The sequence below is a fragment of the Rhipicephalus microplus genome, chromosome 2 (genome assembly GCF_043290135.1).
Source record: "Rhipicephalus microplus isolate Deutch F79 chromosome 2, USDA_Rmic, whole genome shotgun sequence".
Taxonomy (NCBI): domain Eukaryota; kingdom Metazoa; phylum Arthropoda; class Arachnida; order Ixodida; family Ixodidae; genus Rhipicephalus; species Rhipicephalus microplus.
The window spans coordinates 135,585,417-135,597,681 of NC_134701.1; the positions used below are offsets into that span (position 1 = coordinate 135,585,417).

General features: G+C 48.9%; 1 protein-coding gene, 1 long non-coding RNA gene and 1 other non-coding gene across 3 annotated transcripts in view; 2 read left to right on the forward strand and 1 right to left on the reverse strand.

The window, feature by feature from the left end:
- LOC119170714 (uncharacterized) overlaps positions 1–6,615 on the reverse strand; it is a 31,952-nt gene extending 25,337 nt beyond the window's left edge. The window contains exons 1-2 of the mRNA XM_037421949.2: positions 6,463–6,615; positions 5,369–5,629 (exon numbers count right to left, since the gene is read on the reverse strand). Coding sequence (XP_037277846.1) covers positions 5,369–5,629; positions 6,463–6,615 — 414 coding nt within the window. The remainder of the gene's footprint in view (positions 1–5,368; positions 5,630–6,462) is intronic.
- Positions 6,616–6,695: 80 nt separating this feature from the next.
- On the forward strand, positions 6,696–7,097 carry LOC142796373 (uncharacterized). The gene is made up of 2 exons (XR_012893793.1): positions 6,696–6,834; positions 6,939–7,097. It is a non-coding gene; the product is annotated as an uncharacterized LOC142796373 (long non-coding RNA).
- Positions 7,098–7,195: 98 nt separating this feature from the next.
- On the forward strand, positions 7,196–7,316 carry TRNAL-CAA (transfer RNA leucine (anticodon CAA)). Its single transcript has 2 exons — positions 7,196–7,233; positions 7,271–7,316. It is a non-coding gene; the product is annotated as a tRNA-Leu (tRNA).
- The last annotated feature ends 4,949 nt before the right edge of the window (positions 7,317–12,265 follow it).

The window sequence follows — 12,265 nt, forward strand, 5'->3', positions numbered from 1 at the left end:
CGTCCGTTTCCGTATAACGCATTAAATAATCCACGCACACTATAACATATCGGTGGCCCGATGGGGTCTTAGGAAGGGGTCCGAGCAAGTGGATGCCGACTTTTTCAAAAGGGGATGTCGGTGGAGGGATGGGCTGCAAATAACCTGCCGGGGCAGTGGTGGATCGCTTGTGGCGCTGACATATAGCGCAGCTGGTGACGTACAGTTTTGTGATCTTCCACATTTTCGGCCAGTAGAATCTCTCACGTAGTCGATGTAGCGTACGTGTGAAGCCGAGATGACCGGATGTTATGTCATCGTGCGCAGAACGAAAGACGACCTGGCGCAGGCTTTCCGGCACCACTAGAAGCAACGGGAGGCCATCGGCTGAATAGTTTCTTTTATACAGCAAGCCGTTTGAAATATTAAAGTGCTTGTCGACGGAGTTATGTGCAGTTTCGAGCAAGGGTTTCAGAGTAGGGTCGCGCTGCTGCTCACGTTTGAAGCTGCTGGTATCTGGGAAGTCGGACGAGACAAAAACTAAATAGTCATCAATGTAATTGTCGTCAGCATTGGTGTGTACTGAAGGAAGGCGGGATAAGCAGTCGGCATCTGTGTGACATCGTCTGCTCTTATAGGAAACAGAAAAGCTGTACTCTTGGAGACGCAACACCCAACGAGCCAGCCGGCCAGACGGGTCACAAAGTCCCACAAGCCAGCATAGTGAGTGGTGATCGGTCACTATTGTGAACTCGCGGCCATTTAGATACGGTTGGAACTTCTGAATGGCGAAGACGACTGCTAAGCACTCGAGCTCAGTGACGGTGTAGTTCGTCTCTGCTCGGGTCAGTGTCCGACTGGCATATGCTACGACGTGCTGGCGGCTGTTGCAGAGTTGGACCAGCAGAGCACCAACACCTAGCCCATTAGCATCAGTATGAAGTTCAGTCAAAGCATCAGGACCAAAATGCTTTAGGATGGGTCCTGAAGTCAATAAAAATTTTAGCTGTTGAAATGCAGCCTCACATTTATCATCCCACAAGTACGGTGTGTCTTTATGAAGAAGGGACGTCAGTGGGGAGGCAAGTTGTGCGAAGTTCTTAATAAATCGGCGGAAATATGAGCACAGACCCAGAAAACTTCGCAGGTCCTTCACTGTTCATGGTGGTTCAAAGTTGCGAACCACTGCGGTCTTCTGTGGGTCTGGTCGCACGCCTTCTTTATCCACGAGAAAGCCTAATACGAGGGCTTGACGTTCTCCAAAATGACACTTCTTTGAGTTTAAAACAAGGCCAGCTTCGCGTAAGCATTCAAACACAAGCGACAAGCGGTGGTTATGCTCTTGAAAAGTCTTGCCGTAGATAATCACGTCATCTAAATAGCACATGCAAATTTCCCATTTTAGTCCACGGAGTACTGTATCCATAAATCTCTCGAATGTCGCTGGAGCATTGCACAAACCAAAGGTCATAACGTTGAACTCAAAGAGACCGTCTGGTGTTACGAAGGCCGTCTTCTCTTTATCTGAGGGATGCATAGGAATTTGCCAATACCCAGAACGCAAGTCAACAGAAGAAAAATAGGAGGCAGAATGCAGGCAGTCCACGGCGCATTCTATACGTGGCAAAGGGTAGACGTCTTTTTTTGTGATGGCATTTAGGTGACGATAGTCTACGCAGAATCTCCATGACTTTTTCCTCACTAGAATGACAGGAACTGCCCATGGACTACACGATTCTTGTATGACGCCCTTCTTTAGCATGTCTTCAACTTGTTCAGCGATGATTTTCCTTTCGGAAGGCGATACACGATAGGGCTTCTGGCGTATTGGTGGTGCTTGGCCTGTATAGATGCGGTGTTGCGTACGTGAAGACGGTGGCGTAACGGTAGATGTCTCGTATTGGGCAAAGTCAAAGACTGAGGCGTAGCGTGCGATCACCTCCTGCAGCAGCGACCGTTCAGTTGATGGAAGTGACTTGTTAATCATACGGTCAATTCTGGCAGAATAGTCGAGGTATGAGTTGGCGTGGTGTTTCTTTACATCCACCAACAGTTGGAGTGACCGTATGGTAAGAGTACTTTGCTCTTGAAAGCTTGCAGGCAGATATATGGGCTGCGCGGAAACGTTCACAGTCCACAAATCGGCACAACCATCGACGGTGAGCACGAGGCAACGAGGCACAATAACGTTTTTCTTAAGTGCATTACTGAAGTTCGGCTCGGCTAAACCGTAGTAAGAACCCGCACAAGAACGCGAGGAGTTTACACGCACAAACATTGCGGTATGTGGGGCCAAGCAGACGTCTTCAGACACGGAAAACACTTCCAAGCAGTCATCAACGGTATCCTTCGTCAATGAAGACGGCAACACGGGACGAAAAATAATCCCACCACTACCACAATCTAGAGTTGCACCACATTCCCGCAAAAAATCTATACCTAGAATGACGTCGTGGGTTGCTCGTGCAAGCACCGTTAGTTCAGCTCGAAACGTTTAATTTCCTACAGAAAGTAAAACAGAACAAACTTCAACCGGGCTCAAGGTTTCTCCCCCTACGCTACGGAACGTAGCACTCCGATTCCAAGCAAACATTACTTTCGTCCCAAGGCGATTTTTAAAAGACATGCTCATTATGGAAACGGCAGCACCGGTATCAACTAGTGCAACAGTACTCACATTGTCTACAAAAACACTCACTTTGTTCTCAACCATTACAACACAAGAGGGTCTTACGGAAGATGATTTTGCGGCCTCGCCCCCTTTGGTCGCACCAGTTAGTTTCCCAGTGGTGGTGGCGTCCCCGAGCGGCGAGGCGGAGACGGGGATCGCTGTTGGCGTGCGGGTGGTGGGGTAATGCTGCGGTCGGAGCAAGGCGAGTCAGCACGTGCTGCGTGTTGCTGTTGGAAAGAGCCTTGAAATGGTCGAGACTCGCCAGCAGGTACATAGGGCGTGTACACATTGAATCTTGGAGCTCGCTGCTGGCGACCGTAGCAGTACCTAGCGATGTGTCCAGGTAGCCCGCAGTTGCAGCAAGTACGGGTGTCGCGTCTAGTCGTCCCCGGCGAAGTAAACCTCATCGGTTGATAAAAGTTGGGCGATGGTAGTCGAGGAGTAAATCGCTGTGACGCAGCTTGCCTGCGTTCCTGGTTTTCGAGTGGTCGTTCACTCCTTCGTTCGAACCGATCGGTGCAATTCGGGCGAGGCTCAAAGCAGCTCTGTCGCATCCGAGGTACCAGTGGTTCACGGGGCCGTTGGTCGAATGCACACTGATGGCAGACACCAGCGGTGTCCACAGCTTGCAGTTGAGCAAGTTCTTCCTTAACCACTCGTCTTATAAGAGAAGAGATGTCGTCCTGCGATGGAAGGTTGACACTTGCAATCGTGGGCACATTCTCAAGACGTCCAAATTTCGGTAGGACTCTCCTCCTCTTTAGCGCTTCAAACGCTCGGCAGTGTCTCCTTAGGTCGGAAAATGTGTGTAAGTCTTCCTTAGTGATAAGGAAATTGTACATGTCTTCCGCGATTCCCTTGAGCAGATGACGTACCTTATCTTCGTCACACATGGTCGCACTCACGATTCCGCAAAGCTTCAAGACGGCCTCGACGTAGGTGGTGCATGTTTCGCCAGGTAACTGAGCTCTGCGTGAAAGCATTTGCTCCGCCTGCTTGACCTTAGCTGTTGAGTCACCAAAACACCTCTTCAGCTCGTCCACGAAAATGTCCCATGTGGTCAATGCACTCTCATGGTTGTCGAACCAAAGAGACGCGGTGCCGACGAGAAAAAACACCACGTTCTCGAGCTGCTTAGCAGTGCTCCAGCGGTTGCTGCAACTCACTCTTTGATAGTGCTTGAGCCAGTCGTCAACATCGTCATCCGGCTGCCCCGAAAAGGTCCTCGGCTGACGTTCCGGCATGCCGCAGCGATCTTGTCCTGGCGGGTGAGCGTGTTGCTCATCAGCAACGAGGTTGTTATGGCCTGCTCCCGCGTCCTCCATGTGAGGTAGCTGCGGTGGTAAGCCTGCCAAGCGTCTGCTCCGTCGCAAAATCGGTAGAGCTGGGTCGTCCAGATCGATGTACCCATCACCTTCCACCAAACTGTTACGAGTGACTGTGTTTATTTACAGATGAGGTGAAATGGCGTTGTGAAATAGCAGCGTACTTCTGAGACAGGCCTAGAACGCTTCCACCCAACCACACAGTCCAGGCGCCGCTCCACTACTCTTCTTCTTCTTCCGCGCCCCATAGGCTTGCGCATCTTCGTTTCAATATGTAAGGGGTGTAATGTAAAGCTTTACTGACTTGTATATGCATCAGAAAAGGCTCAGTTTTAAAGGAATACAAATCGCATGTACGTACGGGCCACACATCTATGTTCGTTGAACAGGATGTAGAACTGTGTTAATTGCACGCATCATTGTGGATGCTGTCCCGTAACCGAGAAAGCTGAAGCACCAATGTGTCCCCTACACAGTACAATAATGGGTCGACAGAGCTTTAGTTAATGAACTAGGAAGTCCGCAAATGTGCGGACTTCCTAGCGCCTACAAACAACCAGCTACAGCGGAGCCACTGACAGCTCTGCTACAATGGAGCTAGTAGGAACATCTTGTGGCATTCTGCCCAAGAACAATATATTATAGCTTTATTTTTCAGTAGTGTCACTGTGAGTTGATTATCTCACTCTCGCAACTTTACACAGTCAGTAAAGTGCGCAGGTCGCTGCAGTGATAGCTTGGGGCTCTTCTGGTAAAGCTCTGCATTATCAAGTAATGCTACCAGTGTTGTTTATCTCGTTTCCATTAAACCAGACAAAACACATGTCCTATGTCATCTGCAAAACAGACCCATGTGATGCCTATATTGCTAGGTGCATTACTTTCTGATTCAGCACTTGCACGAACTTCAGAACTCAATGAAAGTACACTTTAGGCCACATATGAGGCTCATATTGTACAGGTGACAACTATTACCTCCCAGCAGTGCAATGTAATAGTCACACTGTGTTCGAATTTGTGTCAATTAAGACTCCTTTAAAATGTTTTACACTTGTCTGACCTCATGTTTTCTGTAAGCACACCTTTCTACTCACAACAGATCTGGGGCGATGCAATACTTTTGCAGCTGAAGGCGTGTCACATCTCACTGTAGGGATCCGCTAGTGCTTACAGACAACAGGGAGCAACAGATTTTGCCTGGCCAAGCAGGCTCCGAGTATTCAGAGAGACATCTTTGCTGCTGAATCACCATGCCCCACATGCGTACTTTTGTACATTTTCTGTAGGTTTGTGTACCCTTGCTTTGTCTGCACTCTCTAACACCTGCTCTTTAATGTCAGCTGGAATAAAGTATTCGGGTGTGGGTGTGACGACAAGAATCCCGTCTGCCCACCTTCTTCTGCCGGATGTTTGTGGGCGCCATGTCCTTGAAGAAGTCCAAGTCGTCATCGCTCTGCGAGTCCCGCCTCTGGTCCCCGGAACCACGACTGCCGGGGCCTGACGGCCGTCCACTCGCGGGGCCATTGGCAGCCGAAGCGTGCCTCTGGGAACCCTGGTTCCCCGAAGAGTCTACTTGCACTGACACCGGCCCATTTTCTTCGTTCCACGAGTCCCAACTTTGGAGATCGTCCGTCAGCTGCTGTATGGTGCATGGCTGCGTACAAGGGCAAACGCACATCAATACCCACAAGCAATGATAGCGCTGTCTAAGAGTCTGTCCTCTCTGAAGTGTTTGCTAGCTCTCAATTTATCAAGTCTTTATGTGGGTGATTTATAGTGTCTTCCTGCGTTGGTGAATTGAAAATGGCGTGTAAACTCAACGGTAATTTCATTTCCGAGAGGCTGTAGTAAAATGAATGCCTACAAAATTACGCACTATGTAGACACTCCAGTATGGTTTCTATGAATATGCAACAAAATACCTGCGATTCGCAATTTAACTGTGCACTGACTATTTTGCTCAACTTCAACTTTTCGATCGATAATGCAGTGAAATGATCGTCAACGAAATAAACTACGAGTGCTGCAATACAATGTGTGTGTGTGTGTGTGTGTGCGCGTGTGTGTGTGTGTGTGTGTGAATATGCTACAAACACATCTCTGACTTGAAAGCTAACGCTACAGTGATTTTTATCGTAGAAATTCTCGCTGTAATTTAGACAAAGCGCTGCATCGCGGAGCAAGAAACTAACCGCTGCATTCATGACAACTAAAATTCGCCAAATCGCGATATAAGGCAAGGCGTTCCACCTCGGGCATGGCGTGTTTCACCGCGCCCGCACGCAAGATCGTAACGATTCTGTCGCTACAACATAGCGATTAATTATATGGAGCTGCGCTACCGCTGTGCATAAAAACGAGTCGCGAGACGACCGCACGTGGTTGCGGGGATGATACTGGCGCTAACAGGTTTGTAAGTAGATCACACAGTAAACAGGCGCTCAAGTTGCGACGAACGCTGGTCCAAAAAGTCGCTTTAGAACTTACCTCGGTCCCGTGAGCCGTCAGGTAGACTGGTAGGCCGACGTCAGATGCCCTGCGGCGCTTTCGGAAGCAGCACATTGCACGGCGAAGGACGCCGAAAAATCCCAGCACCAACTTCCACACCTTGGTAACGAGCGCCCTGGCAAAGTTCACCATTGCTGAACGCGCACGTTCACGGAGTCGCCGTTGCTACAGGTGACGATTTTGTAGTAATACCGACGCGGAACAGGTGGTAACGGGAAGAAGGCCAGTGGTTGCGGCTATGCACCAAACTGTAAACACTGTGGTCGGATTCGCGGCTTCGTGGATCACGTTGGAAACGGTCATCGCGATGTGCCTGCGCCAACACACGCCGCTGGAGCACTGCAGAACGAGGTACGGAATATATGGACGTGCCAAAGCGACTGTGGGCCTTTTTTGAACAGAGAACACTGATTAACGCGGAAGGGCACTTTCGCTTCTTTTCCGTTTTCGGCTAGGGCCAGCCACAACCAACAAGAGGAACCGAACAGCTGCCGATAAGGAAATGGAACCACCTGATCGAGCTGCCATCTACACAAAACGTGACCCTGTTTTGCGGTGATAGGAGACGGTAAAGTATTTCAAATAAATAATTTCAAACGATCGTTTATCAAGGATTGTCTGTGTGTGCACAATCTTCCATTCCCTCAAAACAAACACCACGTAAAGCTGTTCCATATGGATTTATACCACTTTATGCTCACTCGACATTCGTGTCAGGATGGCCGAGCGGTCTAAGGCGCCAGACTCAAGGTTGTTTGCCTTGCCTGCATTGCAGGTTGTGCGAGACTTCTGGTCCACGAGTGTGGGCGTGGGTTCGAATCCCACTTCTGACACAAATTTTTTTTAGTTATTTTATTTAAATCATTTTGAAAAGTGGCCACATTTACCAGCACGAATTACATTACGCTACCACAATGTTGGTTTTGTCCAGCGCCTTTGACCATGTGCGGTACTACAAACTAATTAATATTAATTAAATCACGAGGTTTTACGTGCCGAAAACAGTGATATCGTCATAAGGCACGTCGAGGCTGCTTGTCAAAGTGCGAGAAGCCTTACTAGGGGCGGCGCCAGGGTTGGTCACGGGGGACTGGAGCCCCCCACCCCCCCAATTATCGCCCCCCCCCTTAAAAGGAACATAGTCCTAACGAAATCGATAGGTTCCCCGCCCCCTCGCAATTATTATTATTATTATTATTATTATTATTATTATTATTATTATTATTATTATTATTATTATTATTATTATTATTGCATATTTCGTCTTTTAAGCGAGAAGGAGTAGCTTGTGCTACCATATATTATGGCACCAACCTCTCCTATTCATCACTTCAATAAAAAAGCACGTCCTGCGGATAGCGGATGAGCTTCTCAGTCACACATTGTATTCATGCGGGGACAAGTAATCTTCGAACGACCTCAATGTCAACGAATACACTGCCGCAAAAATGTACCGAGTTCTTGAAGAGTGAGTGGCGTTACATGGGCTTCTCGCGCGAATTAAGCAGTTGCTTTCTTCTTTCATTCCGACGAGCGTGCTGGAAGAGGAAATGATATGACACAGGGCAAATGAGTTGCGCTAGCGCACGTCATGACCTTGAGCGTACGTAATGGAGTATGCTCTTTAGTTGAAGTACAGATGAGAGTAGGGGTCTAATGGAATCTCCTCAAGCAATTACTTGATGAGTCACAGTCCGAGGGAAACCAGAGAATGGCTAGACAGATTCGTTCACAGCCAAATGGCGAAAAAGGTGTCCGAAATGGCCCTCCTGCAGACGTTAGCGGACAGCTACCTTCTGCAGGGCCCTTCAGGAGATGCAGACTATCCGCGTTATTGCGGTAGAATGGCGGAGGAGCTGGACGCACCTTTCACCAAGCGAGATATTTGTGAGTTGCTACACGGGCTCAGCGAACGCTCTACACCGGGCCTGGATGGAATCTCAAATAAGCTTTTACGTAACTTGGACGGCAAATCCATTGAAAAACTGACCGAGGAAGTCAACAAAATCTGGGAGACGGGGTTCGTTCTCAAATCCTGGAAGACAATTTCGGTCGTGCTCATCCCTAAGCCAGGCAAACCTCTAGCGCCGGACAACATGCGGCCTATCTCGCTTACGTCCTGCGTGAGCAAAGTGGCCGAACATGCTATTCATTGTCGGGTAGCTCAATACATCGAAAGCAAAGAGCTATTTCCACACATGATAGGATTCAGTCCTGCACTATCTACGCAGGACGCCAATCTCCTTATCAAAAGACAAATTAGTGACAACACCACCAGGGACACTATAGAGGCATATTAGCTCTAGACATGTCCAAAGCTTTCGATAGTATCTCGTATAAGTCTGTGCTTGAGGTGATTTCTGACATGGGTCTTGAACAGCGTTTCCACGCCTACGTTAGCTTCTTTCTCAGGAATCACAGGGCCACTATGAAGATCGGTGAAATTAAATCCTCGGAATTTATTTTGGAAGCGAGAGAGACCCCACAGGGGGCAGTTATCTCTCCTCTGCTTTTCAATGTTGCTATGAAAGGCCTATCAGAACGCCTCGCTACGGTGGCGGGCTTAACCATGCTCTCTACGCGGATGATATCACCGTGTGGTGCATGGGAGGCTCCGACGGCTGGGTAGAGCAGGCCCTTCAAATGGCACTAACCATAATAGAGAACTTTTTGTTGGTTCGAGCTAGAGTCTGTCATCGGCCAAATCTGAGCTGTTACTCTACAGACACACCCGAAAGGTATGAGGAACGTGACTCCTTTAGAGAAGATTCAGATAGCATTATACACATGGGATGGGCAGAAAATTCCAAGGGTGGACTCAATCAGGGTTTTCGGGCTCCGCCTGGAGTCTAAAGGTGGCATTTCACGGACTGTAGCCCGCATCACCTCCAAGACGAAGAACGTGCTTAGGCTCATACTCAGGGTCTCGAATGGCAGAGGTGGGCTGAGCGAGAACAATCTCATTCGACTGTACTTCTTATGAGTCACATTAATTATGTTGCTTAGGCGTTGACCTGGTCCAAAAGGGAAGAGGCAAAAATTGACATGCTAATACGCAAAAGCATTAAGAGAGTTCTATGCCTCCCTTTGCACACAAGCACCGAGAGACTTTTTCAACTGGGCATGCACAACTCCCTCGCGGAGGTAATCGAGGCCCAGAAGATGGCTCATGTTATGCGACCATCGTCATCGCGGGCTGGTAGGCGCATCTTGGCATCCACAGGCTGCGGTACTACGGCAATTAACGAGCGTGAAGTGACTCTACCACCCTCAATCAGAGGTACGTTTGCGGTACCTCCACTTCCTAGAAATTTCCACCCACAATACAATGTAGGGCGCCGCATAGCTCGGGCACGTTCTTTATTGAAGGCGGTTGCACAGAGTCCGAATCTTGCGACATTTGTCGATGCAGCACAATACGGGCGTTCTGACTGCTTTGCCGTGGTTTCAGTCAATCACAGTGGCACTCTGCTGTGCTCTGCTTCAGTTAGGCAGGTTTCGGCGACGGTGGCTGAGCAAATTGCCATCGCCATAGCAATGAAGCACCCATCTTGTCCAAATGTATTTACAGACTCGCGTTCTGCAGCTATAGGGCTTTCGCCTCGGGTTCGATCTCGCGGGAGGCAGCGGCCAGCCTCGGCTTCGAGGGAGCTGCCGGATTTCACCACATAACATGGTTCCCGGCCCACATGGGGACCAACTTGATGTCCCCAACGCCAATGAGTTTGCCCATGACCGTGCGCGGGGTAGCGCTCACCGCGGCGGTTCCGGTGAAATCGCGGGCGGAGACGCCACAAGGTAGAACTCGCTACTCACTTTCCATGAGGTCATGATGAATTAGCATCTCTCTCGGAGGGCTTTTCCACTTCCTCATCCTAAGCTTACTCGACCGCAATGGTCAGCATGCTCCAAACGGGGTCTTTCTCTTCACGGAAAAGTTCAGTCATTTCTCGCCCACCGTAGAACCGCATTGTCCGGACTGCGGAGAGGCGTATATTGCTCATTACCTCACATGCTCTGGCAATGTCCTGCGTTACACGACGCCGAGTTTAACAAAGGAGAAGACTGGAAGGAAACCCTAAACAGCGGGGACCTCTCGGTTCAACTTCGGGCTGTCCAGAGGGCCTGCGAGAGGGCGGAGGGCTATGGTCTTCTGGTTCCTACGAGGGAGCGGCCCGCGATTGCTACGGATTCCCCTTAAAGGGGCGTCACAACGCAGTTCCTCAAGACTACAATAAAATTCTCTGTCTGTCTGTCTGAACCCCAGGTGGTCAAAATTTCTGGAGCCCTCCACTACGGCGTCTCTCATGATCATATGGTGGTTTTGGGACGTTAAACCCCACATATCAATCATCATGTCTGTCTGTCTGTCTGTCTGTCTGTCTGTCTGTCTGTCTGTCTGTCTGTCTGTCTGTCTGTCTGTCTGTCTGTCTGTCTGTCTGTCTCCCATTACGATTCCTGTGCGTGCTAGCGTGGGGACTGGGTAATGTTAACAGACTGTGGAGCGTGGTGGCCGCATGTGACGGAACGTTGTAGCAACATAGCGTATCTGATACAGAGGCCGCTCTTGATTTATGTCAGCTATTACCCAATAAAATACTGCCTACCTTGGGGTGACATGGTTGTCAACCACTGCAATATGTAAATCTGCAGTGTACCACAGCAGCATATTCGCCCAACAGCAAAAGGTTGCGGGACGCGAAAAATGTTCGGCAAAAGTTATATTGCCACTTTGCCTGCGAATGTAACCTACAAACATATTTTTCAGCAATGAACGCCCCTGTGAACGTATGTACTATCACCCACCATACCGCTGTGCGTGCGGTCATTATCGACGTTACTTCTTGAAACGATGGTGACTGGGCTGACTACCAATCGCTCTTTGTTTGACAAGCATACTAAACGAAGCCGTATTGGATCTCTTATCCTTCGTACCTGTGTCTTGTCTGATGCAAACGTCTTAGTCGCTGTTCAGGTGGTCGGTCGGTCGGTTGGTTGGCTGGTTGGTCCTCAGGTGGTGGAGTAAATCCAGCAAAATTGCAAGGGGGTACGTGACATAAATCAGACCATGATACCCATCTTGATTTTTTAATGATGGGGAGAGATAGAGAGAAACCGTTTTTTTTTAATGAAGGCTTGTGAGTGAAGGTGGGAGGGTCTCTTATTCCAAGAATTATCTGGCCTAGACTGCCCACCGAATTCAAGCGACGTGTTGACGCTAGTCGACCAGGTCCGGCTGGGAGATCGCAGTTTCTCACGCACCACTGAGAAGGTTTGGGTACGCATCTGTTGCTGCTGCTTGTGTTTTATTTTTATTTACATGAAAATTGAACAAATAAAATAAAAAATGAGCATGGGGTGTGAGCTTGAGGAACTGAATTGTTCAATTAGTCTTCTTTGAACCAGTTGAGTGGCTTTTGCGATTTCCCTAGTTTCACACCGCTGAGAAGTATTGAACAATGGTACTCCCTAAAAATAATCAGCTTTCAAAAAACGTTGAATCCCCATACCTAACTGTTTGTTTTTTGTTGTTATTGCTTTGACGTCCCAAAACAACCATATGGTTATGAGAGACGCCGTATTGTGTAGGGGAAAATTTCGACCCTCTGGGGTTCTCCAGCGTGCACCTAAATCTAAGCACACGGGCCTCAAGCATTTCCGCCTTCATCGGAAATGCAACCGCTGGGGCCATACCTAAACGATAGATATATATGATGGTGTAAAGTTATATCATAGGGGGGACTGCAAGGGTTGTGCCCCTCCCCCAGACCGAACACAAGGA